At 37.8% G+C, this 27,095-nt stretch overlaps 2 protein-coding genes across 5 annotated transcripts in view; one reads left to right on the forward strand and one right to left on the reverse strand.

Moving 5' to 3' along the window:
* vit (vitrin) overlaps positions 1–20,840 on the forward strand; it is a 33,439-nt gene extending 12,599 nt beyond the window's left edge. Inside the window, exons 11-20 of the mRNA XM_044136897.1 lie at positions 212–274; positions 4,980–5,054; positions 5,194–5,259; positions 5,693–5,755; positions 13,119–13,181; positions 14,462–14,509; positions 14,970–15,038; positions 16,604–16,751; positions 16,836–16,939; positions 18,630–20,840. Of these exons, the coding sequence (XP_043992832.1) occupies positions 212–274; positions 4,980–5,054; positions 5,194–5,259; positions 5,693–5,755; positions 13,119–13,181; positions 14,462–14,509; positions 14,970–15,038; positions 16,604–16,751; positions 16,836–16,939; positions 18,630–18,808 (878 nt within the window). The 3' untranslated portion in view covers positions 18,809–20,840. The remainder of the gene's footprint in view (positions 1–211; positions 275–4,979; positions 5,055–5,193; positions 5,260–5,692; positions 5,756–13,118; positions 13,182–14,461; positions 14,510–14,969; positions 15,039–16,603; positions 16,752–16,835; positions 16,940–18,629) is intronic.
* Positions 20,841–22,106: 1,266 nt separating this feature from the next.
* LOC122842457 (striatin-like) overlaps positions 22,107–27,095 on the reverse strand; it is a 29,961-nt gene continuing 24,972 nt past the window's right edge. For 2 of the 4 annotated variants that reach the window (XM_044136362.1, XM_044136360.1), the window contains 6 exons: positions 26,147–26,194; positions 25,932–26,053; positions 25,679–25,846; positions 25,443–25,583; positions 24,345–24,533; positions 22,107–23,596 (listed from right to left, as the gene is read on the reverse strand). In XM_044136362.1, the coding sequence (XP_043992297.1) occupies positions 23,427–23,596; positions 24,345–24,533; positions 25,443–25,583; positions 25,679–25,846; positions 25,932–26,053; positions 26,147–26,194 (838 nt within the window). In that variant the 3' untranslated portion in view covers positions 22,107–23,426. Of the gene's footprint in view, positions 23,597–24,344; positions 24,534–25,442; positions 25,584–25,678; positions 25,847–25,931; positions 26,054–26,146; positions 26,198–27,095 lie in introns of all 4 variants that reach the window. The other 2 variants (XM_044136361.1, XM_044136359.1) reach the window with 1 other exon arrangement.

Raw genomic sequence — 27,095 nt, forward strand, 5'->3', positions numbered from 1 at the left:
CTGTGTTTTCAATCTGTGCTGATATTTAGACATTGGTGCAATCTGCTAATTTCAGTGAAAAAACTGAACACTCTACCGGAAGGAGTGCGAATTAACACAAACATTTAACATTTAAGCAAGAAAATGTATACTTTATTAAAGTATCAGCACAGATTAACTCTGCAATGTTTTGCTATATTGAAAAACTTCTTCCTTCTAATCTTGGTCCAAGGTTTGCGCCGGCCAGAGGCGGGCTCAGCCATCAGGAGGCAACCATCCTCTCCAGTCAGCCCAGGTCAGCCTCCTCATTAGCTCACTTACACCCATGATTAAAACAAGAGCGGGTACAGGTAGCATGCAGGTCACCGTCAGCAGACTACTGTAAGTCTAACCCCACTGTTTACACTCTGGAGCCTCTGATATCTTCACCCTCAGGGTCACCACTAATACCATCCTTTGAGTTTCCCAGCTAACATTCCTCGCTGCATAACCGCTGTTTTCTGTCATCAGGAGCATCCTCCCAGTCATATTTTAATTTTACAAGATAAAAAGAGTCAAATGATGCAGAGCTAGTGCTTGTAAATACGCCCATCTTACATGCTTTTGTTTTTGATAGCACTCTGTAGAGAAAGAAAAAAGCCTTTAGCTTCTATCAAAGCAAAACAGCTGGGCCACATTTGAGGATGGAAGCCCAGAACGGAAACTCTGCTTTACCCTCCTTCCTCTTCTCTCCCCCCCCCACACACACACACACACACACACACACCCTTCTCTTCTCTTCTCCTATCTGTGCTTTTCTCATCGCTTGCAAGCAGCTTTTAACAGCGCTCCACCCGAGCGGACCCCGACAACGAGCCAGTCGAATTCTGGTGAGTTTTTCTGAGCTGGAGTCCTCGACCACGCTGACGCAGACGGGTCAGATCAAACAGCGGAGTAAAGACGATTGTAAAAGCGCTGAGTGAAATGTTTACAGTCTGTGGTACGCCGACAATGCGGCCAAATCCAAGCAGATGCTCAGATTTTGACAGAAAAATCTGAATGCGTCTATTCACCTAGGAGATGAAACAATTAGTCTCTCAGATTCATCTTGATTGCGTTGATGATAATCCTGCTCCATGCTCTAAAATAACATCTTAACGCCTTGGTTTCTGACCTTTCATTCCCAAATACTCTTTGCTCTCCTGCCCAGTTCAGCCAGCCTGCTGAATTTTATGAATTAGATTAAATGAACTCTTAGTTCAGCCAAAACGTCTTAAATCTGCAGCTGCACTGTACTAAAATAAGAACTAATTGGGAAGGTTAACCATCTCGCTTCATTTTTCAAAGAAAGATAAAATCTGGAAGGTTTGAAACTGAATTTTTATTTCCAGTAATCTGAATGTAAAACTGCATTTATCCAGTGGAATGGGTATGTATTTAAAATGCGTTGAATGTGCAGAAAGGTTCTTGGCAAACAGTTTGTTTTAAGAAAAATATCTTCAATAAAGACCTGCATCAGTGAAATTCACTGTGGTCTGAGAGAAAGAATTGTGGGTGTCTAGTTCGATCTAAAACACATTTCCATGACAGGGACCGTTTTCTGGGGTTTGTTGGGTCATCAATACTCACTGCCTTTTAATTTCACTTCCCAGGGTGGAAAAAAATCAATTTAAATTCATGCAGAGTGGAAATTTTTGCCAGAAACGAGCCCTAGAGGTGGTTCTTTGACGTTTTCCCAGTTTTGTTTGTTTTTTTAAATTAAAATGATTGCTCAGTATGAGAACTTCAAGTTATATTAAAATAACCTTTTCCGACATCTGAGGATTAAGCAGATTGCCAAAACATTAAGGGTTTTAATCGGTTTAATTCTTATTTAGAAATAGGAACTCTTGTTCAATCAACAATAAGTCAATTTTTTACACTTAGTCTTTCTGTCCAGTGTTTGATTTGGTTATTGGTTAATAAGGATCCTTTGACTTATTTTCTTTACTTCATTGGCAATCAGGTAAATTAATTAGGTATTTGAATTCTTCAATCTCTGGCAAATAGATTATTAATGTAAATTCTCTCAAAACATTTTCATCAGAAATATCAGAAATCTTTTTAATCGCAACTCTAACCCCCTGCAAAGGTGAAACCGATTTAGAATTTTTTTAAAAAATTAGACCAGCAGGAGTAAAAATGTTTGTCATTTAAAGTAGCTGGTAGTTGCAGATAGTTGTGAGTTTTGGCAGTGAAGGTTCAGAGAGTTGAAACGAGCAGCGCCAAGTGATCCAGTTATGCACCCAAGTCTGTAACCATTGCAGCATATGGGTCCAATCTCTGAAAAACTCCACAAACCAGCCAAGGTGTGGCCCTCCGAGGAATGTGCTTCTGTTTTTCCTTCTGCGGAATGCAAAGCCATGAATCCCCTAAAATTAGACAGGGCTATATCTATTTAAATGACAGCTGATTGTAGGATCTGATTTATAAAAGGCAGTGTAAACTCTTCCACAAAACTTTTGCTGCTTAGCTCTTGATCCGTGCAGGAAGCAGCTATTCAGCTCAAGGGATGAATGTGTGATTTACAAAATAAAATACTGATTCCTTTAGGCTGCTCCTTCAGATGGAAGTCAGAGTTTAAAGGTGAAGTCAAGCAGTGCCTCCGGAGATTTCAAGACAGATGCTTCTTTTACTTTGGCGTTTAGTTTTTGATTTATGAGCTCAAAAAATGATTTTCCTATGTAGCTTTTGCACCTAGCGGCTTAAAACAGATGTTGGGTGTTATTGCTTTAACTTATGATGCTAGTCTAGCGTCCATAATGAAACATGTCAGTCTAACAGCCAAAAAGATGCATGAAAATATGTTAGAAATCACGCTATACCACTTAGAAAGGCATTTATATCCACTGAAGCTTTCCAGTTTTGGTCGGGATACAACTACAAACCTCAATTATTTTCAACCGAATCTTATAGACAAGCACAAAGTAGCGTGGATTGGGACATAAACAGCAAACACGTGGATGAAGGTGCTCTCAGATAGGACCAAAATTACAAATTTCTTTGTCCAACATGAAAATTAGTGAAAAAAAATAACTGCATATTAATCTGAATACCCCACCCTCCTGGTGAAACAACAAGCTGAAAAACTACTGTAAACTTACAGCAAAAGCTGTAAAGGAATGGTTTAGATCAGGGTATATCAAAGTCTTGCAATCAAAGCACAGATATATATTCAATTGAGAATTTATGGCATGACTTGAAAAGTGATGCTCCTAGATGGTCTTCATTCAATCTGACTGAACTTGAGACATTTTGAAAGGACAGTTTGAAGTTTCAGTGTTGAGATGTGCAAGGCTGGAGATATGCCCAAAGTTTGCAGACGTAAATACAGGAACACAAATGTACACCACACTTTTCAGATAATTATTTGCAAAACTATTTCATGGTTTAAAACTGACGCCTTTTTGCCGTTTCGTTCCACCTCTCAGTTACGCACCACAATGTGATTCTCTCACAGTAAAACCCAAAGGAAAACATTTAAGTCTGTAGTTGTAACTTGACAAAATGTGGAAAAGTAAGTACGTTTTGGAGCTGCTGTAAGTGTTTTGGATTATGTCTTTTAGCAGAGTTGTCTTTTGTGCGAGCAAGTGTCACGGCACAATGCTCATTCTGATATGAAATAAGCTCCGATCCTAAAGGAGGATTCTCAGCTTTTCACCTCGGCAATCACTGAAATAGTTATGACTAAGGAAGTTGAATTTGAACCTTTAAGGCAGTTTTTAATAATAGTAAAAAAAAAAGAAAAAAGTCAACAGCAGCAGATTGGCTTTATCTCTGCCTGCTATCTAAACTGTTCCTGATTTGACATTGGGTCTATAATAATACGTCCGCGCTTCAGTGGGCTGCTGGCTGCCTTTGCAAACAGAGACCCTTCTCACCAGCCGCCCCTGTATGGGAACCTCAAAGCCGAACGCTGTGTGTTTGTGCAAGCTGCCTGTCCTCCTCAGAGTGGATTTCACTGAAGTGTGCAGTCATGGTGCAGTCTGTTGTTGCAGAGGGAGCTATGCCATTCTGGTTTTTACCTCAACTTATCAATAAAATTTCCTATCCAGACAGTTTGCTTTTTGCTCATTTAAGTTTGCATTCATGTGACCAACTTCTAAGAAGGTACATAGGGCAAGCTGAAGTATTTTAATCTATGAAAATAATATCATAAACAGCCTAAAAATCGATTTTAAGCATAAGGAATTCTTTCTAGATTAAAGAAACAAAGAGTCTGTACATTTTTCCGGTTTAAATTTATTTCAGCTAAAAAACATTTATTATTAACCTCATTATTCATATTAAATCCTAATGAGTTAATAAAGCAGCAAGTAGTGCAAAATTAATAAACTAACACTAACAACAACTGGCCCAACATGCAACCCTAAATATATTATTAATGTAGACAAAATACCTTTCAATTCCTGGAAGCTGTTTTACATCCAAACTTATGTATAAAGTCGAATAAAGATGCATTAATCACTATGTAAAGTTAACTATCTTTAGTTTGTTTTTAAATGGCTTTCCTTAATTTCTAAATCATCCACTATGGTCAGATAGTTTGACATATATTCACAAACATTCAGACATGACTCCCGGAGAATAACAGTTCGGTCATAAAGACGTAAATATTTTGAACTGTGGAGGTGGAGTAAGAGGTTGTTTTGGCTAAACCTAAGAGTGAAGTAAGAGCATTTTGAGGGGCGTTTGGCAGTTCCTTCAAATCTATTTTTTTTTCCTGTATGTCCACTACAAAACAAAACACAAATTCGTACTAAGCTTTTTTTTTTAACCTTTCCAAACAAAACGTGGAAAGAAAAAAGTAGGTTTTCACAGGCACCAACTAAGTCCTAAAGCGACTGAGTGTCTACTGTTTTAGTGTCGTTCTGAATATTTTGTGCATTCTCCACTAATAAATACCACTTTAGTGGTGATCACAAGTATGTTCCTCCTTCATGCCTGTACTGAAAACGGCTTTCTAATTCTCCCGTGCACAGCTTTCCCCAGGAGAGACTGGCCACCCTCTTCTTACTCTCGCCCTGACTGGTTCCCAGGAGCTCGACGACCAGCAGGTAGCAAACAGTAATCCCTCAGCAAAGACTGAGATAAATGTTGGTTTTTAAACAGATTAAGGACAAATGGGCTCAAAAACATATCCAGAGTGAAATAATCTTTACGGATGTTCCTGACACATCAATGTTCTCTGCTCAGATGTTAGCTATGCAGTTCCAGACTCAGGATACGCATGGAGTGAGACAGAAACACCTGAGATTCCAGGTAAGTAAATGCACCTCCTCTCTGACAGAGTGCTGCAGTTATCAGTGTGGGTGCATATCACAACCTTTACTGCACACCTCGTATCCAGCTGTGCTGCGCGCTCGTGCATCTGGTACAGTTTCGTATCTGCTGATCATGTATGTGCTGAATTGACTCCATGTGTAAGTACGTACATGCAAGGGAATCTCTGTTTACATGCCATCTGCCTGCCATATGAGGGCTTCTTTGAAGTGCAAAAAGCAGAATGGGGCAGGATATTGATGCATGTGAAAGAGATGTACTCTGAGGTGATAATTGTGAAAAAAAAGTCATTGTTTTCACTGGTCTGCGACTGGTCGTGAAGGATTTCTGACCAATCATAACCATGGAAACATGTGCTTTTTCCCTCTGACATTTCCTCCACACTAACGGGTTTCGTAACGTCCTCCTCCAGCTCGGGATCTCAGGCCTGATATCTCAGAGTATGAACGCTGGCTTTATAGCTTTGGACCATACCGTAAGTGTTCGTGCATTTCTATTTGTTGGGGTTACTAACAAATCTCCAGGTTGTAGGGTGTCAATAAATGGGTTGGGAGAACCTTGCTAAAGTATTCAAACCCTTGGACTTTTTCGCGTTTTGTCACATTACACCTCCAAACTTCAATCTATTTTATTAGGATTTTACGTCAGCCACCATTACTTTGTTACACCAAAAATGAAATTATTGCAACCAATAGTATTCAGAAGTGATCATTTGTTTGGAACCACAACCACACCAGAATACTTAGACCCTCTCTAGAAATACTGATAGCTTCCCATTTTAGTAGTTCAAATACCAAATATACCTGAGTAGGTATTAATACGCAGTGTGCTACAGAAACTAACATCTACAGTTTTCATTATCTCCACTCTAGGTTGAACAGCCGATCAGTATCAAGGAAAACCAATTTCACTCTTGAATTGGTTGTTTTGCAAACACCAGCCAATAGCATGCCCATTGCAACGAGGCTGCATTTTTTAATACATTTTTTTTTCCAACAAAAATTTTATTGTATTTTGTTTTACATATACACCTGCCATATAACCAGTACAGTAAACAGGATCTACGAACACCCCCTTAGAAACATATCTGCATATACTCCTTTAAGCATACATGAGAAATTAGTCCACTGTTGAGGCTTCTTTGTTGCTCATTGTGTTTTGACTTTAAACTTGTCTTTAACCGGCGTCGTCATTGTGAGATATGTCCACTCCTTCAACAAAATTCCGGAAGGGTCTCCAAATGTCTTCAAATAAATCACCTTTCCCTTTCTGGAGATATGTTATGCGTTCCAAAGGCAAAGTCTTTAGCATTTGCCTAATCCATTGGTTGATACCTGGTCCTGACGTTCTCTTCCAGGATAGTGCTATCAGTCTTTTAGCCTGTAGTAGACATATATCAATCAACAATTGTTCACACTTGGTAAACAAAGTATTTTTGGGTACAAACCCAAAATTAGAAAAGCAGGGTCAAGTGCAACAACTTTAGAGACAAGGTGGTCCAGAGTACTTTTTATGGCTTTCCAGAAATTTTGAATTTCCTTACACTCCCAAATACAATGAAACAAAGTCCCCTTTTCTTCTAAACATTTTGTGCATACATCTGGTATATTAGGGTTGTACCTATTTAAATTGACTGGTGTTATATAGATTCGCATTAACCATTTGTATTGCAGTAACCTTAAGCGAGAGTTAACAGTTTGCTTTTGAGCCTTTGCACAGACAGACTGCCACTCTTCCAGTGACAGGTTTATTCCCAGGTCTAAGTTCCAGGCGTCTAGTTTCCGTGTTGAGTCCTCTGTTGAATTCAAAACCATAAAGCTATAGAATTCTGAAATCGCACCTTTATTTTTGCTAAACTTGCAAACCATTTCCTCCAACTGGGATTTTGAGGGCCTGGACAAATCTTTGATTTTTGTCCTAATGTAGCTTCTGAGCTGCAGGTATTTGAAGAAGTATTTTTTATCTATATTAAATTTCTGCCTGAGTTCCTCAAAAGACATCATGTAAGTTGAGTTTGCTTGATATAAATCGTTAATCTTATCTAAACCCTTTAAGGCCCACTGTTTAAATACAGAATCTGCTCTTCCAGGAGTAAAATCTTGGTTTCCCCATATAGGAGTAAACTGTGAGAGTATAATTGGTTCTTTTATGAATTTCTTTACGTCATACCATGTTTTGATCATATTTTTAACAATAGGATTAGCTGTTCTTCCCAACAGTTTTGAGACCGAATCAGCAAAAATGTATAAAGGCAAAGGTGGACTTACAGAATCAGATTCCATTTCCGTCCACTGAGGGGCATCTCTGGTATTAAAGTAGTGTCTAATAGTTCTAAGTTGGGTTGCCCAGTAGTACCACCTCATATTCGGACATCCTAGTCCTCCCTTCTTATGAGGTAAGTGTAGGGCGACAATCTAATCCTGGGCCGTTTATTTTGCCATAAAACCCAACAAATAACTTCCTAAAATCATCAAACCAGTTTGCAGGAGGCGGCAGGGGGACATTTTGAAAAAATATAGTATTTTTGGAAGCATATTCATTTTGAAGGTGTTGATTCTGCCAATCAATGATAAGGGAAGGGGCATCCATCTATTAATACTTTCCGTGATTTCTTTTGTTAAATACTCATAGTTCTTCTTTACAATCATATCTAGATTTGAAAATATTTGTATTCCTAAATAAGTGAAATCTCTAACAACCTTGAATTCTGAGCTTATTACGGGGACATTTCTTTTTCATCCAAAAATAGTAATGAAGATTTAGCTTTATTAATACTATACCCTGAAATATGGCCATACTCCTCTATTAAATTAAGCAAATTTGGAATAGACTGTTTTAAGTTTGAAATGAACAGGATTATGTCATCTGCATATAATGAAAGTCTGTGTTCTACATGTCCAATTGTAATGCCAGCTATATATTCATGGGCCCTTACGGCTATAGCAAAAGGCTCCAACGCTAAAGTAAATAACAAAGGGACAAAGGACACCCTTGACGACAACCTCGTTTGATAATAATTGGTTTAGACACATTCTTATTTGTTAATATTTCTGCAGTTGGGTTTAAATATAATAAGTGAATCCATTTTTTAAAGTTGTCACCATAACCAAAACGATTTAAAATATTGAATAGATAGACCCATTCGACTCGATTGACGCTTTCTCGGCATCTAGAGAAAGCAGTGCAGCTCAGATTTTACATCCAAGCCATGAACAATGTTTAGAAGCCTCCTCACATTGTGCAGACCTTGCGTCCCAAAACAAAACCATTCTGGTCCCTGTGTATCACTGAAGGAAGTGAGTCTTGTAATTGCTAATAATTTACAGAGTATTTTTAGATCAGCATTAAGCAGGCTTATTGGCCTCATGTTTTCACATTTATTGCTGGGTTTCCCAGGCTTGGGTAGCACAAAGATTAAGGCATTTGTCATAGATTTTGGTAGACCACCATTGCGATATGCCTCCTGAAACATCTCAAAGATAGGACTTATTAATTGCTTTTTAAATTTTTTATAAAAGTCTATAGGGAACCCATCAGGCCCAGCTTTCTTCCCAGCCTTCATGTAGTCAATAGCCTTACCCAGCTCTTCTTTTGTGATTTCAGCTTCCAATTGTTCTCTATACACTTCATCTATTGAGGGAATATCTAGCTTATTTAGAAATGAGTCATGTTCTTGAATATTCGAGGTGTCTTGCGAATCGTACAGCTTGTCATAGTATTGTCTAAACTCTTCATTTATCTTGATTGGGTCTACTAAAGTTTCCCCTTTACTATTAAGGAGAGAGGTTATGTTTTTTTGCACTTCCAGTTGTTTTATTTGCCATGCCAAGAGTTTCCCTTGTTTTTCTCCTTGTTCATAGAATGATTGATTTAATCTTAGTAAACTGGAGGCCGCTCTGTTTGCAGATTCTTTTTCATATTGTGCTTTTAATAACAGCAATTCCTTCTCTATTTCTGCGTTGCTGTTTCTAAAAGTTTGAAGTTCTAGTGATTTGATCCTGGATTCCAATTGTTGTCTGCTCCTACGCTGTTCTTTAGATTTTGAGGCGGTGTAACTAATTATGTAACCCCTCAGACATGCTTTAAAAGCGTCCCATTTTATACAGGCTGTAGTTTGTGTGGTATTGATACTAAAATATTCATCTATTTTTTCTCCAACATATTTAAGAAATTTGTCATCCTTCAGCCATTTCTGGTGTAAGCACCAACGGGGAGGGTCATTCAACAGGTTGTTATTACAGTATAATAGATTACAGGGAGCGTGATCCGATATTAGTATGCTATCATAGCAACAATCAGATATATTTGAGAGTAATTCCTTTGAAATCAAAAAGTAGTCTATCGGAATAAGTCCTAAATGTTTTTGAATGACATGAGTAGACTATGTCAGTAGGTTTTAAATGTCTCCAGATATCCAGTAAATTTAATTCTTTCATAAAACTGCAAATCGTTTCCCTGCTTCTGCTGTGTGGCTGGTAAGCTGCTGAAGCCCTGTCCAAAATGGGGTCCAGAACACAGTTCCAGTCTCCCCCTATAATGTATTTTCCCGTCAGCGATGAAAGGGTAAGAAATAAGTTAGTATAAAAAACACCATCATCAGAGTTAGGACCATAGACATTTACTAAGATCAGGGTTTCTTGTAGGATGGACCCCTGGATTATCAGATATCTCCCAAATTTATCTTTAATAACATTGGTCACCTGAAACGGAATGGATTCATGAATTAGGGTCATTACGCCCCTGGCTCTTGATGTAAATGGAGCTACATATATATCTCCCCGCCACCTCCTACGCAATTTTATATTTTCTTCCTCCAAGAGATGGGTTTCTTGTAAAAATATTATTTTAGAGTTTAAATCTTTCAGTTTGTTCATGACTTGCTTGATCTTTTTTGTCTTATGTAAGCCTCTACAGTTCCAGGATGTGTATTTAATTTCTGTCCCCTGCATCATGTCAACTCAAAGGACACTGATGCGGTAGCTTCACAAATATGTCCAAGAGGGGTAACAAAAACAACAGAACCGATAACATACACCCACAATCCCTGAACTACTTGAACAAACAAAACCCCGTTCCCAACCAAGCGGTTAGTCCCTCCCATTAAATTCCTTCCAACCATAGATAGTATAGATCCCTATGATCTATTCTCACTATTCTTAACCTCTGCCAACAACTAAAAAATAAATATACGTATTGTACTCGACCTTCTCCCGCATTTTCAGCAGTCTATTTGTCCCTGTATAATTAAGGTGGTCCCTGGTATGTGTATCAGAGGTAGAACATCACAACAGAACATTGAATCTAGAAGTATAAGGTATATATATATATATAAAAAAAACAACAGAATAATAACGAGCGTAACTTCACGCTGTACCATGCAACATTGTGATGCTCTAACAAAAAGGTATATTTAGCAGAGACACATTAACGCTACATTCCACCAGTGTTGCCTTATTCAGTCACTCCGATGCACTTATCTGTCTCTTCTGAATCCGATCGACGAACGTTTGGACCTCTGTTGGTGTGTTAAACTTGAAGGTTTCTCCTTGGTACGTTAGCACCAGTTTAGCCGGAGGGATGATGCCATGTCTCAGACCAAGCTCGCGGAGGCGCTTGCGGACTCCATCGTACTGCTTGCGCTGCTTGTGTATCTCCGTAGCGACGTCATGGTAGAATCTCACCCGTTGATTTTTATAGAGAATATCCGTCTTTATTTTGCTTGCTTTGAATATCAGATCCTTTTGATTGTAATTAAGGAATCTCATAATTACAGTTCTTGGGGGAGCTTCTGCGTTCCTTTTCGGTCCAACGCGGTGAGCTCTTTCCAGAATCAGCGGACTTTTCAGAGCAGGTATCTCCAACACTTCTGGTAACCAGCTTTCTAAAAATCCACAGGCATCGGAGCCCTCTGCGCCTTCGGGGAGATTTACCAATCTAAGGTTGTTGAGACGAGATCTCATTTCCATGTCGACTATCTTTTCCTCCATTAGCTTCTTCGTTTCTTCCAAGCTCTTAACTTTGTTAAGTAGCGACAGTTGCTCGTCTTCAAATGTAGACAAACGTTCCTCTGCATGCGTCAAACGTTTCGCACATTCACCCACTTCTTTCCTCACTGTTTCTATGGCCGTCATGACACCATCAAATCTTCCAGAAAACTCAGACTTTAAGCTATTAATTGCTCCAAGTATATCTGCCTTGTCGCCGCGTGGGTTATTCATGTCGCCGCCGTTATCTGCTAGCTCTTCGTCAACACCCTTACTGCTGCTCTGCTCCTTGCTAACTTTGTTGCTAGCTTCGTTTAAGCTAAGCTCCACGTTGTGAGGTCCGAAGTTCGTCAACCTGGACTGCATAGTTATTTTTGACCTATCTTTACTCATTCTTCCAGGGCCTGGCATAATGTCACCAAAATCAAACTCAGTTACCTTGGTTGTAGCGTTCAGTGAGTTTTAAAAGGGAATTTTCAGGATTCTTGTCAGGAGCAGCGTCGAACGCGACCTTCTACCTTGCGGTCATACCCGGAAGCCCCGTTCTTTTTAATACATTTTTAATATACTCTACAAAGACAGATTTTCTGCCAATAGTTTGGAGTGACATTCCATAGAAAAATCCCAGTAGTCTGGAGTCTACTTTAAAAATAAAGTGTCAGAAAAACATACTGAACAGGTCAGAGATATCATGTGTGAAGGAAAACTAACACTGCATTTCACCCTGAACACACCAAATAGAACATGGTGGAGGCAACGTGATGCTCTGAGGATGATTTTCATACGTAGACAGAAAAACCGAACAGAGATGATTGGAATATGGATGATTTTACTCTGACCGAAACTAAAAGGAACAAGACATTCATTGGTAAAGCCTGCAGTGGTAATATAGCAAATGTGATTCTGAAACCTACTGAGTCAGGGGTCTGGATTCAAATGCATGACACTTTTAAATACAACTAATGCATATTTTTAAAGTGTTTTTTTTTTAATGCAAAACCTATACCACACATTTGTATCTAGGCAAACTCGTGTTAGGCTAGTTTTTATAATAATAGCGCCCACTTATTTGTGATTTAACGTTAGTATAAATGCTGCAACCCTTGATTTTTATTTCAGGCCATTAAATGGGTAAATGGGTAAATGAGGATAAAAGAATGCACACAACATTTTACAGACTTTTATTTCTAAAAATATAACATATAAGCCTTTTTTCCGCTTTGCAATTATCCGCTACTTTGTGTTGGGTCTATCACATAAAGTTTGTGGTTGTGATGTGACAAAACATGGAAAGATTCAAGAAGGACGAATAGCTTTGTAAGCAGATGAAAAAACTGTTTGTTTTCTTTTATCCAGGTTCAACCTCTGGTACTTTTGTATGTAATTCACAGTAAACACAAGCAGACTGGCTGCTTCCCTGTTTCTTCTCTAGTTTTTTCAAAATATACAGATATTACAGTTGGGTCAATTTCCGTCTGACTGCACATGAAAGGACCTAAAATACCTTAACTGCTCCGTGAAAGGAAACCACATTTCATTTGTTTTATACTTGCATGCCTTCACATTAAACAATATAACTCGCTTGCAGTACGACCTGCTGATGAGACACAAAAGCCCAGCAGAAAGCACTAAATCTCATATTTCAAACATTGCGCTTTCTTCTTTTTTAGAGGCACAGGTTGGCATTCAAATCTGAGGTCTGGAAACCATTTGGAGCATCCACCATAAAAATACAACCAGAAATCCAGCCAAGCTAAACATTTAAACAGAGGGGTGCGCTGGCAGTTCTGCCACAGTGTTAGTGTTTTCTTTGGTTCCAGTTTTATTCATATTTGATAATGTCTTTATTTTTAGCCCCTCGCTCCACTGACTTAGAAGGCAGCCACAAAATGCCCCAGCACTTACCCCATGGCAAAGGTGAGCAGCCATAATGATCATCCAGGGAAGCCTTGAAGACTATTATGCAGCTTTTGCACAGAATGCTGTTGAAACGCAGTTGTGAAAAAGTATTTGTCACTTCACTGATTTCTTCAATTTTTGCTATTTAGTTACACTTCAATGTTTCAGATCAATAAACTAATTTTAGTATAAGAAAAAGATAATCTGATTCAGGGGCTTGGATACAAAAGCACAACATGTTTAAATATTAATGCATATTGTCAAAGTTTTTTGAACATAACTAACTTGAAAATGGCAATGGTACTGCAGTACTAAAATAATTTTCAAAGTAAAAGTTCCTTGTATTATTCTTTTTATCAACTCTCATCAAATGTTCACTTGGAATGCAGCGTCTTACATTCCTGTGGAGAATTTTTGGCCCACTCTTGTTTTAATTCAGCAACATGGATGACTATACGAAAGGTTGCATCATCTTAATAGGATTTAATGCCATTCTGTGACTAAGTCACTACAAATGCTTCATTTATGCCTCATTTCCACTGATTGGTACGGCACGAGTTCAGTACACTTTTTGTCTGTTTCCATTGTAAAAGCGACTCAAACCGCACCATTTCTGGTATGATGCAATGTTCTGAGTTTGGGTTTAACTCCGCCTTCTCAGTGAGAGATCAGCTGGAGGTTGAATCTGCTGCATCATAAAATACCGTATCGAGCTTTTAGTCTTACACCAGATGTTAACAGGACGCACACCTTCTAAAAAGCTCCATCAGTTCATAGAATATGTTTCATAACATCTTGGGGATCATAAAGATGTTTTGTTAGGGAAATGTGAGTTGAGCCTGTGTGTAGTGTTGATCATCCATTATTTTAGCCTTGAAAATCTTTTATGGCGGCCATTTTATACGGGGCGCCTGTTCTAACCACTGCACCACACGATACCCTGTGATGGTTTTCAATTAATATTTTACTGACAGAAATGTCAATGAGTGTTTTCTTCTTCTTTTACAATTGATAAATTTGTATTTATTGACTTAACAAGGGAAGTTGCAGCTTTTTTGCAAGGTTGTTTTAGATATTTTTACCTTTTTAAATGAAATAATAATTTGAAAACTACTTTGTTTATTTACTAGAGCTATCCTGATCTGATTTGATTAACGCTCTGAAACATTTAAATGTCACCTAAAAAGCAAAATCCAGAAATCTGAAATGGTGAAACTTTTTCACAGCACTGTAGTAGGTAAATGCTTCTGAACTTGCTGCTTTCCTAATGCTCAGCTTCTATAATGTCATTCATGCAGTGGAGCCAGTAGATGCCTGGAAACAAGATGCAAACCCCTATGAATCAGGTAAGTTTGCTTGCACTGCTGCTAGTTTGCAGCTTTGCAATAAGTGCGATTCAAACCAAAGCTATCCGAGGATAAGACTCTGGGTTTTGGCTCGGCCTGTAATTGAGGGGAATTGGGACAAAAGCCAAATGGCATGGTGGCTTAGGGCATGACGTTTGTGACTGGAAACATTTGGGGTCACTAAAAAGAGGACGCCTTCAAACTTTCAATGTAATTTCCTAAAAGTAGGTGTTTGAGCTGTCTGTTGTTAGTTAGTTGAGTGTTTTATTTTCGTGGTAAAGACCCAACTGCATTTTTCTGGATGATGAAAGGTTAAGCTGATTGTTTTCCCTTCAGTCGTCCCACATGAAGACGGCCAAGATAAAAAGGAAAAAGATCAAGGATTCTGTCATATTTAAAACAGCTAATTAATCCAGAAATATCTTGACTTTTAAGCTTTTCTCTGTTTGTTGCTTTCTAGGTTTTAGCTTGAGAGAACCAGAGGCGCTACCTAGAGCACCTGAACCCCCTGCATCACAAGGAGACCCAAGTATGTGGATGTTCTTGCACCTATGAATATGTGAATGTTATTCATCTGTGGCAAGCACCCAGGCATACATCTAGCTTCAGTCCTATTAAAACAGATAATACTTTTAAGTATGCATACCTGAGAATAATTGGCTATTCAGAGGTTTTTCTTGCGCCTGCATTTCAAACAAGGTCCTTTTTATCCTGGTGGTCCCTGCTGGGATCAGGTGCAGATTATCCTGCTAGGTGAGAAATTGTAACACGTATAGAGCTAAATAAGTGTCTGTTTTAATTGTAAATCTAATCATTTCTGGCTTATTCTGACCTTCTGTTTTTATAAGAAAAAAACATCTACACTTGTAGATGTAGAGTTGTGTTCAAAATAATAGTGAGATGTTTTAAAACAGATTAATCTCAAATTTCTGGCACATTTTATTTCCATATGCAAATGTAAGTTACTTTATTTGTGCCATCACAGTCCCATTTTACTTGATGTTCCCTGACCTTCAGGGGATGACAGTGCATCATCTTATTCACTGTCAGGATGTTTGCACATCCTTAAAAAAATCTTAAATTGAATTATCTAAAATTAGAGCCTTAAAATATCTTAAGCCATTAAAAAAGATGTAAGCAGGCCTTAAATACGTTGGCAGGACTATTTAGTCTCATGTCCTATGTAGGTTTTTCTTGTGGAACTTTTTTATCCGGTAAAAGTTTGAGTAATGTGCAGCCATTTTCACTCACTGCGTTCTATGTCTCAACGTGGTAAAGGCTGCAGGTAACAAGCTGCTAGTACTTGCTAGAGAGCCATGTGCCATATGAGAAGTGCAAAGTTGCTGCCAGGAGCCAAAAACTTCCCAAATATTTCACAGTTTTGGTATTTCTTTTCTATTTTTTTCTCATAATATATATCTTAAAGAAAGAATGCAAATGCATAGAAAGTTGATGTAGGTTCATTATATACTTGAAGTTACTCGCTGCCGAAACACAAGGCTGAAGCAGCCTGTGAAACATTTGGACTCTGCTTAGTCACAGTAAAATGTGTTTTGTTGAAAGTTAAAGAAATTCAGTGAAACTTCAAGAGTAGGGTAACAGTCCAAGAAGTCAGGATATAATATCCTTAGGAATTAGATTCTCCTACTATGAGTCTACCATCTGACAAACTCTGAATACCAATGGTGTGTTTGCAGCTGCTGCTGCTGCAAGAACAAAACCAATGCTACTCATAAAGAATATTACTCTCTGGCTTCTGTTTGCCCATTTTGTCAGGCTTTAAAGACAAAATAAATCAGAAGCTTGTCTGAATAATCTCTTGCGGATAGACTAGAGCAAACTAGATAACTGGATTTGGGCCAAAGCAGCTTTCCTTATTGAGTGACTAAATTCTGACAACAAATTTAAAAGCTCAGCTGAATTTAAAATCAAAAACATGTAATCAAATATGTGTAAGAGTTTTTAAAAATCAATATTTGGTTTCCTTTATCATAAGTTTGAAAGTCTTATTCACATAGAAACATAAAAAAACCCAACAATCTACCTCAGTGCAGTGTGTATCTGCAAGGTGTGTTCCGTTTTTTCCCCCCACAGATTGCAAGGTTGATCTTGCCTTCCTGATGGATGGCAGCTGGAGCATTGGGAAACGGCGTTTTAAGATCCAGAAAGACTTTCTGGCTGAGGTGGCTCAGGTCATCAACGTAGGCATGGCTGGACCAATGATGGGCATCATCCAATATGGGTAAACGCTGTCTATTCTTTCTGTAATTTTGTCCCAGTTTGGAAAAAGAAGATATAAACTGACTGTTTATTGTTTTGTTTGAAGTGACGAGCCTGTGACGGAGATGAGTCTGAGGGCCCACTCCAGCTCCAAGGATGTGAAGTCGGCCATAGATAAGATTGTGCAGAAGGGCGGCATGTCCAACGTGGGTGAGTGACCCCGCTGGTTGCTGCCAACTGCAAAAAAAACTCACAAACTCAAGTGTGAAAGCGAAAGGGTTTCAATTATCGCATGGTTTTTACTACGCTGGCACATTTTCACATGCAGGGATAGAATTAAATCTAAATTTGCCAGGAGACCAGCGAGCTAAATTACAGTTCTCTTTCTAGTAAGGCGTGTTTTTCTTCTCCTGCGACCAGAACGCATTTGCTTTTTACAAGCTTGCAGGGGTCAGCTCTCAAAAAGCAAGGGCTGCTTATTGCTTTTTTTTTTTGGTGCGGCAGCATTCATCAGCTGCAGATTTTGGAGCTGATGGCTGGATTTCTTTTTAGGGTTTGCTAAATTTTGCTTGCTGACAGTTTGTTGGGTTTGACCACAATCGTACAACAGTGTGTGTGAATGCAAAAGGTTCTATAATCTTGATCAGAGCCTCGCCTGTTATTGTAAAGACCATAAACAATCAACTGTCAAACTAAATATAGGTCATCGCAGTACAGAGATATCTCTGTGCAGAATACTCTGTCCTTTAGCCAATGCATGGTTTCTCCACCTCCTGTATTGTATTCAATGTTTTAGAAACCTTACAGCAGCGTCAAATTGTGATAAAATATATATACTAAGCTTTAAATATCTCACTGACACAGCATCACGCTGTTCAGATGCAGTTATCAATTATTCTGACGATTAATCAATTAATTGGATTTTTAAAAATGGCAAATTCTGCCGACTTTATTTTTTATTCATGCAATATTAGAAATGCATTAAAAAATGCAAATGAATACTTGAATTTCTCTTTTAAATAAAAAAAACATTTTATTGTCTAATATGCAACAACAGCATTCCTTTAGTGTGCACTTGGTAATTTGTAACTTCTAGCATCAAAATGTGAAAAACTCAACCTTTTTACCTCAACTTCACATCAATACGGTGTGGGGCTGATCTGTTTACTACGCTTTGGATTAACTGATTAATAATTAGATTCCAAAAGGTGCTTAATAGCAGATATGTTTGTAGAGAATTTGAACAAGGTGACGCTAAAACTGCCACTTGGGTGGCTTTGAGGGGGTTGTTAAAGTTTCGGGTGCAGTTTAACATTTGGTGGATTATTAGAAGGTTTTCAGAAGAATATTACTTCGAAATAGCTGTTATTGTGTGGCAGGAAAGCACAAAACCTTTAATAAAATTCAATGTTATTGCACTTTTCCTATTAGTTAATTTATTCTGAGCTCTCTGGAATCTGCTGACTGTGTCATCATCATACAATGATTAATAAATCAAGTGTTTCCAATGTAGTTCTCTAAGATTGCAGTGGGAAAATGTGACACCAGGCCTGCTTATCTCGATTTTGTATTGATTTATATAGAAATATTGACCATTTTGACAACCCTAGTCTCTAGATGAGCAAAACTGTTTGACACACCCTAACAGATTTTCAACTATGAAAAATTTTGTGTTGGTCTATCACGTAAAATAGGTCGAAGTTGCAACCTTTTAAATGTAAAGAAATTTGGAGAGTACAAATATTTCTGTAAAGCAAGCTGCACCTTCATTTAAAAAACTACAACACATGTGACGATAACCTTCATTTCATAAAGCAAAATGGCTTTAATGTCACATTAGCTTTCAGAGATGCACATGCAGTTCTTTTTTGATAACCTGTGTTTTCCTCCCCTGATCCAGGTGTGATTGCCTACTCCATCGGTATCGCCTGGGCCGCCCAGGACGAGCTGGAGTACATCGCCACTGACCCCGACAAAGAGCACTCCTTCTTCGTCGATGAATTTGACAACCTCTACAAATACGTCCCCAAGATCATCCACAACATCTGCCAGGAGTTCAACTCTCAGCCCAGGAACTGAGGTTGTCAGTGCGACGGAGGTGGAGGAGCATGTTGGATCAGGGCCGTCTTTATCAGAACGCTGACCGCAAACGTTCTCACCCTGCGGTCCCACAGATGGCGTCTCTAGGTGGGCTGCAGACACACACAGATGTAGAGGCTAGAATTTACACTTCCAGTAAAAAGCTTACAGACACTCATCACCGGTATAAAAGTCACATCTGATTTTGGGTCTTTTAATGAGTTATATGAGCCAGAGTTTCACAAGGAACCGATTTTACATCAAGTAGCATCATTGAATTTCAAACATAAGAATTAAATGCACGTGTTTGAATTTTGTGTTGGATTTTTTTCTATTCTAGTTATGGTAATCAAAATTATACACAAAAGTTCAAATACATATAACATTTGATAGCTGCATGACAGCCACATGCCAAAAATAAGCTTCGGTAGAAATTGTTGCTGTATATTTGCAGAATTGGAAGCATTAATTTAATTTGGATGGTTTTCTGGTTTTCATCAAAGTTGTGGTGAGGGTGGAGCTCGTCCAGACACTCAGTGATTTAATTATTTCCAAACCAGTTTTAATGTGTGTTTAACTGCCACTTAAGCTTGAACATAAATTCAGTACCATTTTCTCATTTTAACACAAAGTTTCTTGTTAAAACTTGAAAATATTCTTGTTAATACAACATGCAAAGCTCATTAAAACAAGAAACTTTGACATTCTAATGAGAGAAATTTTGTATCTCATTATTATGGCAAAATTTCTCATGAGTTTTATATGTTGCGCCAACATGAAGAATATGGTCCCCTCACAGACAGCGGTGGTTATAACAAGTTTTTTTTTTTTATGTAGTTAAAATAAGAAGATTTTTCAAATGCGTATCAGAACTGGTTTTGAAACGGAGAAATTGAGGCCTCTGGACTGGCTTTTCCAAAGCCCAAACCTCCACTGTATTGAAAAAATTCTGGACTTAGCTCCAAGGTTTGGCATGTATCAGGAAATCAACTCATTTAGAATAATTAGTTGTCAAATATCCAGCCAGAATTAAGCCAGAAGCCTGACCGTGGTTTGAAAAGCAATCGTACAAGTGGGCAAGGTTTAATTCTCTAAAAAAAAAATATTTGAGGCAGTTTGTATATAAAACATTTTAACCCTAATGAGCCTGCGAGGATCAAAACAGGTTTTATAACCCAACTCTTGTTCTTGAAATTCTTTGACATTCTTTGTTGTGAGAACGATTCAAATACATTTTTAAAGGTACAAAATAATACCACGCTCATTCTAATGATGAGTATTTGTAAACTTTTTTTTGTAACTGTATTTTCTCATGAATTTGAAGATCAATTCTAAAATATATCAACAGTAAATTCTCATGAAAACCATTTGCATTGCACCACTTGTTGGTGCCACAAACAACACTGTCAAGTCTTTGGTGGCCAGTTTGTGTGATTTTCCTTACACAAAATTTAGGTAATTATTTAAGTTTATCAAAAGAAACTGAAATAAAACAGGAAGCTACAATGATGTACTGCAGTCAAAATGCAACTCCTTTTGTGCGTTACTAGAAAGCGATTCCAACATAATAAACTTTGCGGACATATGTAGGTCTAACACATTCCTAACATTTCCTTTAATGGCTTCGTATACTTCATAAACTTGTTAACATGGTGCTTTCATATGATTACCTGTGAAGAGGATCCCCTCTTTCACAGCTGAGGTATTTTGATCTTTCTAACAGGAGATGTAATCTGAGTTCAAGTCAGAGACTATGGTGCTATTTATCTAATTTTTATGTGGGTGTAAAAGCAAACCACCAGCATGGATGTGGACTTTTGTGAAAAGTGGGGTTTTATGCAGTTTATTTAATCCCTTTTTGTATTTCTGTAGCGAGCGCCTCCTAATATACCAAGCATTTTGAAGTTTTAAGAGTATTTATGATTTTTTTTGCCTTTGTTTTCCTGTTTGTACATATGCTTATTAAAATGCCTTGCTTGTCATGTTCACATAATTGATCATTTTTTGTTTTTAATAAAACAAATGAACAGAACAGGATGCTTTTATGGGGGGGGGGGGTTCTCGGCATAATTATTTTCAGGTGATTGGAACTATGAATTTATATATATATATATTTACATATATATATATATATTTATATTTATATTGCCAATAAAGTCTAAAAAACATTGAATTGTCAGAAAAAAGGAGGGACAAAAAGGAAATGTCAGCGAAAAATAATAGCATTTGCACAACACATGCAGCAAAATATCAGTGTCCAAACATGAGAAATTATCTTTTCAAATGTATTCAACTTAGAACTTTGCTTTCGAATGAAGTAGCAGAGTATAAGAAAATTGCAACAAAGAGAATAAAATATTCCTTGTGCCTTTATATATCCAAGCATACTCGGGGAACAAAGCAAAAGAAAAAAAAAAAAGAATTGAGGAAGAACAAGTACAAAGTGAGTGAAGTAATGGGTTAAGATTCACACTCTGAAAATAAATTACAAAGCTTTCTGGCACCAATAGAAGACAATTATTTTGTTTTTCCATGCAATCCAGGTGGGGGATTGCATTGAGTGGTAAGTAGTAATTATTTGCAGTAACTCTTATTAATTTTAAGCTTTTCTTTCCACATCCAAACACCACTTTTAATTTGTTCAGTTTAGAATAGGCAACATTGATTTAGACACGTGTGTACATGTGGGTCTTGTAAAATAAACGGTTCCACCTCAGGGTATGGCTTATGTGAAGAGCGGCCATGTTGGATCTCAAAGTTGGTGTTGGAAAAATTATACAGTCCAAGATGGAAGTCTGATTTCAGGAGCGGCTTTCAAGTCAATTTTTCTGATTCGGAAGATGAATTTCTGACTTTTGACTACAAATCGAATGCAGCATGACTTCACAGAAACTCACCAGAAAATCCAAAGTGCCCATTTAAGACCTAAAGAGGAGAATCTGGTCAAAATAAAAACAATTTAATGCCTAAAATTGAGATTACTTAAGGTGATTTAATGAAGTTAGCAACTCAAAAATTTAACTCAGTGGATTAGACCAAATTAGTAGTGATAGTAATAAAAATGTTAAAAGGTAAATCAGATGAATCTACTACAACTTTACAGTTATTATTTATATAGGATTTCTCAAATGTATATGTAGGAATCAAAGCAACATTTCAGGTGTGTTTTTGATGAAAGAATGACATTATAACATAATATAAAGTTAAAAAAAAGTTCTTATGATATTGAGCATAATTCAATTCATGCGATCGAGTCAATCAAAAACACCATCCAAAATAACCAACATCTGAGCCCAACTAACATTTTACAGCAGATTTTATTTCGAACATACTCTCATATACAAACCAGTGACTGAGAAAATGGCTCATGTAAAGCTGTACTCTCCACGTACAACATCCTGTTTGCCTTTTTTAATCTTTGCTTGCTTTCAAACCTCCTGGATTTACAGTAAACTGGAACTGCAGGACATTTCTCTTGGTTAAATCATCATTTCAAATAGTCCTAAAAGTACTGCACTAATCTCCTGCTAAACACTGGACTACTGTAAATACCTGGACATGATACATCACATCGTAGTCAAGCATGTCCACACAGCTGAGGCGGGGAAGGAAAAAAAAAAAAAAGAAAAAAAAAACTATATACAGTACACAGCATTCAGTTCAAACAAGAGCAAACTGGCCAAAATGTGTTAGATATTCCTAAAAGTTGACGTCTAGAATCAAGTCTCTTTAATTTTAATTATATAACCAAAATGGTTTACTTTGGACACATAAGCGTGTAATCTTCAGAAGTGTACAGTGGCTTGAATCTAAGAAACAGGCATGTAAATTAATGGTCTGTATCGCTCTACCAGCGCTGCCTCCAAACACACAGAACTGACATCCCAACCACACTTATCAAAAACAAAAACTCAAACTCACGCTGCACTGTAAATTTTTAAGACTGAATATATATTTTTGTTTATTATAAGTATTTGTAATTTTACATCCAATGTTAAAACCGACAACATTGCGACAACCAGCTTCCCCCCGCCCCCGAAAAACAAGCTTGTTAAAATAAAAATTTTTAAAGACCTTTTTAAAGCAAAGGCACATTCGTCAATATAAGTTTTTAAAAAGGAAAATAAAGGCAGGTCAAGCAAGCAGAGTCAGTCTGGGGAAGCTGAGGAGAGGAGCTGGGAGGCTTCTGTCTCAGAAACACAACACGGAGAAAAACTTGGTTTAGCCGAGGAGGATCTGGGATGAGCGTGAAGGAAGATGGGACCTCACATCTCCGCTCCTCACTGCCACTTGTCCTGAGCCTCTCTCCTTTCTGTGGAGGTGAAGTTTGAGTCTGTCTGCAGGGGGCGCTGTGGCCAGTCACACCCAGGCCTGCCTGGATGGTGGGGAGTGAAGAAGGTCGGGACACCACAGAGCAGTTCCTTCTCCTCCTCACAACCTATTTGAGGCTATTGGCTACATAGTCTGCGAGTCCGACAGGAGACCAGTGGCTAGTTTGAGGTGGGACCAGACTCGCTGCCTGACTGTCCTTCCCCTGCTGTGTCTCTATTGGTCCCTGATCGTAGGAGACTGAGTCAGAGAGCGAGGCTGTGGTGGGGGAGGGACGTGTTGCTCCGTGTCATACAAACACCTTGGCGAGAGCATCTGCCCCGGCACTGGCGATGTAACATTTAGACGGATGGAACGCCACGCCGTGGATCGATTCCTCGAATTTCTTTCTGTGAGCCGTGAACTCTTGGATGCAGGTTTTACTCTCCAGGTTCCACAGACGGATGGAGCAGTCGTGACCTGAGGACAGAACATGAAGGAAGTTGCTTTGAGATTTTATTTGGCTTTTAGCAAATGTTTTGCAATGTTTTGCAAAAAAATGCAAAACATTTCATATTTTGCATGAATTAGGAGCAATGTTATGCTTCCTTGAACAGGTTAGAATAGGTTTACAGGGAGATACAAAACATGTTCATTGCCTTTTTTATACAAAATCATTCTAAGATAATGAAATTTCTGCATGCTCAGTCCTGCCTGTTTCAAGCTCCGTTCAGCTGTTTTAGGGGCTTTTGTCACTTTAAATCCAAATTAGCTGCTCCTGACCACGCTCCCAAATTAATGTTTACACTCAGATGCAATTATACAACCCTACATCTTTGAAAAGCAGAAGTGTAGCCTTCTACACTAGACACACTGACCAAAATAAAATGTATTATTTTGTCTAGAAAATATTAAAAAGCAAACAAATAAGTGCATGCAGTCAAGTTAAAGCTTGGCTACTTGTACAATTTGAGATACTGCAAGGAAACTTAAGGCTAAATAATACTTAATACTTTAAGGCTTTCTGCACATCTTTACCAGTGGTGTCAATTAATGTTGAGGGAGGTGTAGTAAATAAATATAACTTAATATCCTTCACATTTATTATATCACATGATTATAGAAAATAATTCACATTTTCTAAATACTGCCAGTTATTTTAGACTGGGTTTGAGTCGACCATTCAAGCCACAGAAGAAGAAAGCAGAAGAGGATGTTAGATACTCACTGCCTGACATGAGATAAAGTCCGTTTGGATCCACAGCTAGACTGGTGACGGCGTCCAGATGGGCCACCATGGAGTGAATCAGCTTCCCGCTGTTATTGTCAAAGAATTTGATGTGTCTGTCCTCCTGCGCTGTGATGGTGATTGGAAGAGTTGGGTGGCTGAGGACCTTGTTGATCTGACAGGGGGTGCCTGGTTAAAGGGAAAAAAAAATAGATTTAAACATGAAAAACACAAAATTATCTGACTCCAAACAAAGATGTGACAACCGGAGAAAGCATTAGTCGACACAGATTCAATGGTCAACACAAGTTACTACATAAAGGCAGCGTCTTGCAAAGACATTCACAAATAGGTCTGTCACAACAACCAATAAATCTATTAATTGCACGACAAATGAAAACATGCTTAGTAATTTCCATTGCAAAAACTTTTGAAAGAAAGTCCTTTTAAAGTGTTTGATGGATAATTTTCAACATTTTGAAACGAGACTGCACAGTGCAAGAAGAATAGCTTACTAAGCAAGAACCCTTGAAATAAGACAAAACTAACTTACAAACAACTTTTAAGCAAGAAATTGGAGCTCATTTTAAGTCAATAATTCCTTAATATTGATAAAAGAAGCATGAGTTCCACTGGCATATTATTTCACATATAACATGGGATAACTGTCTTGTTTTAATAATTTGTCAGTGAAACTGGTACGTTTTTAATCAATATTAAACAATTATTTACTAAAAACAAGCTCCTTTGTCTAACTGAAAGTTACTTTTTAGTTTTGTCTTATCTTAAGTATAGTAAGATGTTTACACTAGAACTAGACAAAAAATACTTTGTAAATTTCAGGTTTTTTGGGGAGCAAGAAGAGTTTAATAGTGCATAATCAACTTTAAATGATTTCCCCATCAAATTAAACTTTGCTAGATCCGAATCAGTGGGAAGTGCAGAGGAGAGTGGCTACACACAAATGGATGTAATTACCCAATAATTTAATAATTTAAACAGTGAGTCAATGATTGTTGAAGCTGCAACATGAACGATTTCTTCTACATTTTCAGCCCACCTCAGTTTATGCCTTGCACAGCTCGTCCCTAAACTTACCTGGCTCCAGATTAGATTCCATACTGAGCACCAGCTGGCGGGTCTCCATGTTGAAGAGGCCGATCTGGCCGTTTGTGAAGGATGTGACCAGATGAGCTGGTTCACTGCACACCAGGTCCACAGAGGACGGAACTCCCAACTCTAGCAGAGGGATAAACAAGTGCAAGTTTTAATTCCTCAATTTTGAATAAAAACAATAAAAAAGAAAACCTCATATATGTGAATCCGGTTGTTACTTTTGTTTTCGTTGAATACTGCAAGCGAAGGGGAGGTGGTGTTGGCGTCCCACAGCCTGACGGTTCCGTCGGCGGAGCAGGAGAGGAGGCGCTGGTGTGCGCTGCTGTACACCAGACCCCACACCGAGTCGGTGTGTCCACTCAGCTCTCCGCGCAGCACTGACGGTTCTGAACACACGGGGACCACGGTCACTTTACATGCTTTCCAGCTAAAAATCACTCCTGGTTCAATCGAAACACGCGCTGAGGTTACCGTAGGAGTCGTAGGGGTCGATGTTCGGGTTGGGCGTGTTCCAACACTGGATGGTGCCGTCGACCCCTCCGCTGAAACACTGTTCCCCTGTACTGCTCATCACCACACTCAGTACAGCGCCCCTGTTGTGTTTTACATAATAAAATAGCAAACATTAAGCAATCTGTATCACAAGCTAAAAATTTTTAAAAATTGATAAAAGTGCCGTATTTTACCTGTGGGCTCTGAAAGTGTAGATAGGCTCCACATCTAGAGATGTACTCCTGCTAACAAAATGTTGATTAATTCAATAAAAGATCAAAAAAAATATATATATATATTTGAAATCTGAAGCAAAATTAAGCCTCCCATTGATTTACCACTGTGGGACAAAAATATAGTTTTATGTGGTTTTTTTATGGGTCATATTTGCTGCAACAAACATGAGCCTCAAATAGGACTGAAACTGAAATCATGCAGAAAAGGCTGAATAAAATCACTGCTAGGTAAAAAATTTAACATTTATAAAATAATCTTTATATCTTAAATGTTGTACTAACATGCTATTTGTATTTTATTTTTGTTTTGTTCCATTTGTTTCTGATGCAAGTGGAATAAAAAGTGGCCAAATTTTGGTGGGAACTCTAATTTTTCATGTTTTTTTCCACAAGCCTTTTAATCTTTGAAAAAAATGCTAGATATAAATTTTTTAGAAACTTTCCATTGATTGGTGTTGGAATCCCTTCACAATTTCACACAAGGTAAATGTATTTTTAATGCAACAGAAACAACATTTTGATTAATAAAATAGGACCATTTATTTTTAACATTCATTCGGCTCTAATTGTGCTCACCCAAAGAATGTTTTAGTTTGGATTAGTTCTTCTAAAAAATATTTAAAGGAAATATTTAATCACTAAAACTTGTCTTTAGTTAAAAATGTATGAAAAATTCAAGTCTTAATTTTCAATCATAATTATTTATTAGATAATTATGTTTTTTTCCTCATTTCTTTTCAACTAAGGTATTAATTTTGCATTTTCACATTTTACCCCTAAAATTAATACTCTTGCATTGCATTATTATTTACATTACATTATTGTAGTTTTAAATGCAAACGTTTAAGCACCATATCTGGGTCATTTACATTTTTTTGTGACAAGAAAAATAAAAATGTAAGGAAAA

This window comes from Gambusia affinis, linkage group LG13 (genome assembly GCF_019740435.1).
Source record: "Gambusia affinis linkage group LG13, SWU_Gaff_1.0, whole genome shotgun sequence".
Taxonomy (NCBI): Eukaryota; Metazoa; Chordata; class Actinopteri; order Cyprinodontiformes; family Poeciliidae; genus Gambusia; species Gambusia affinis.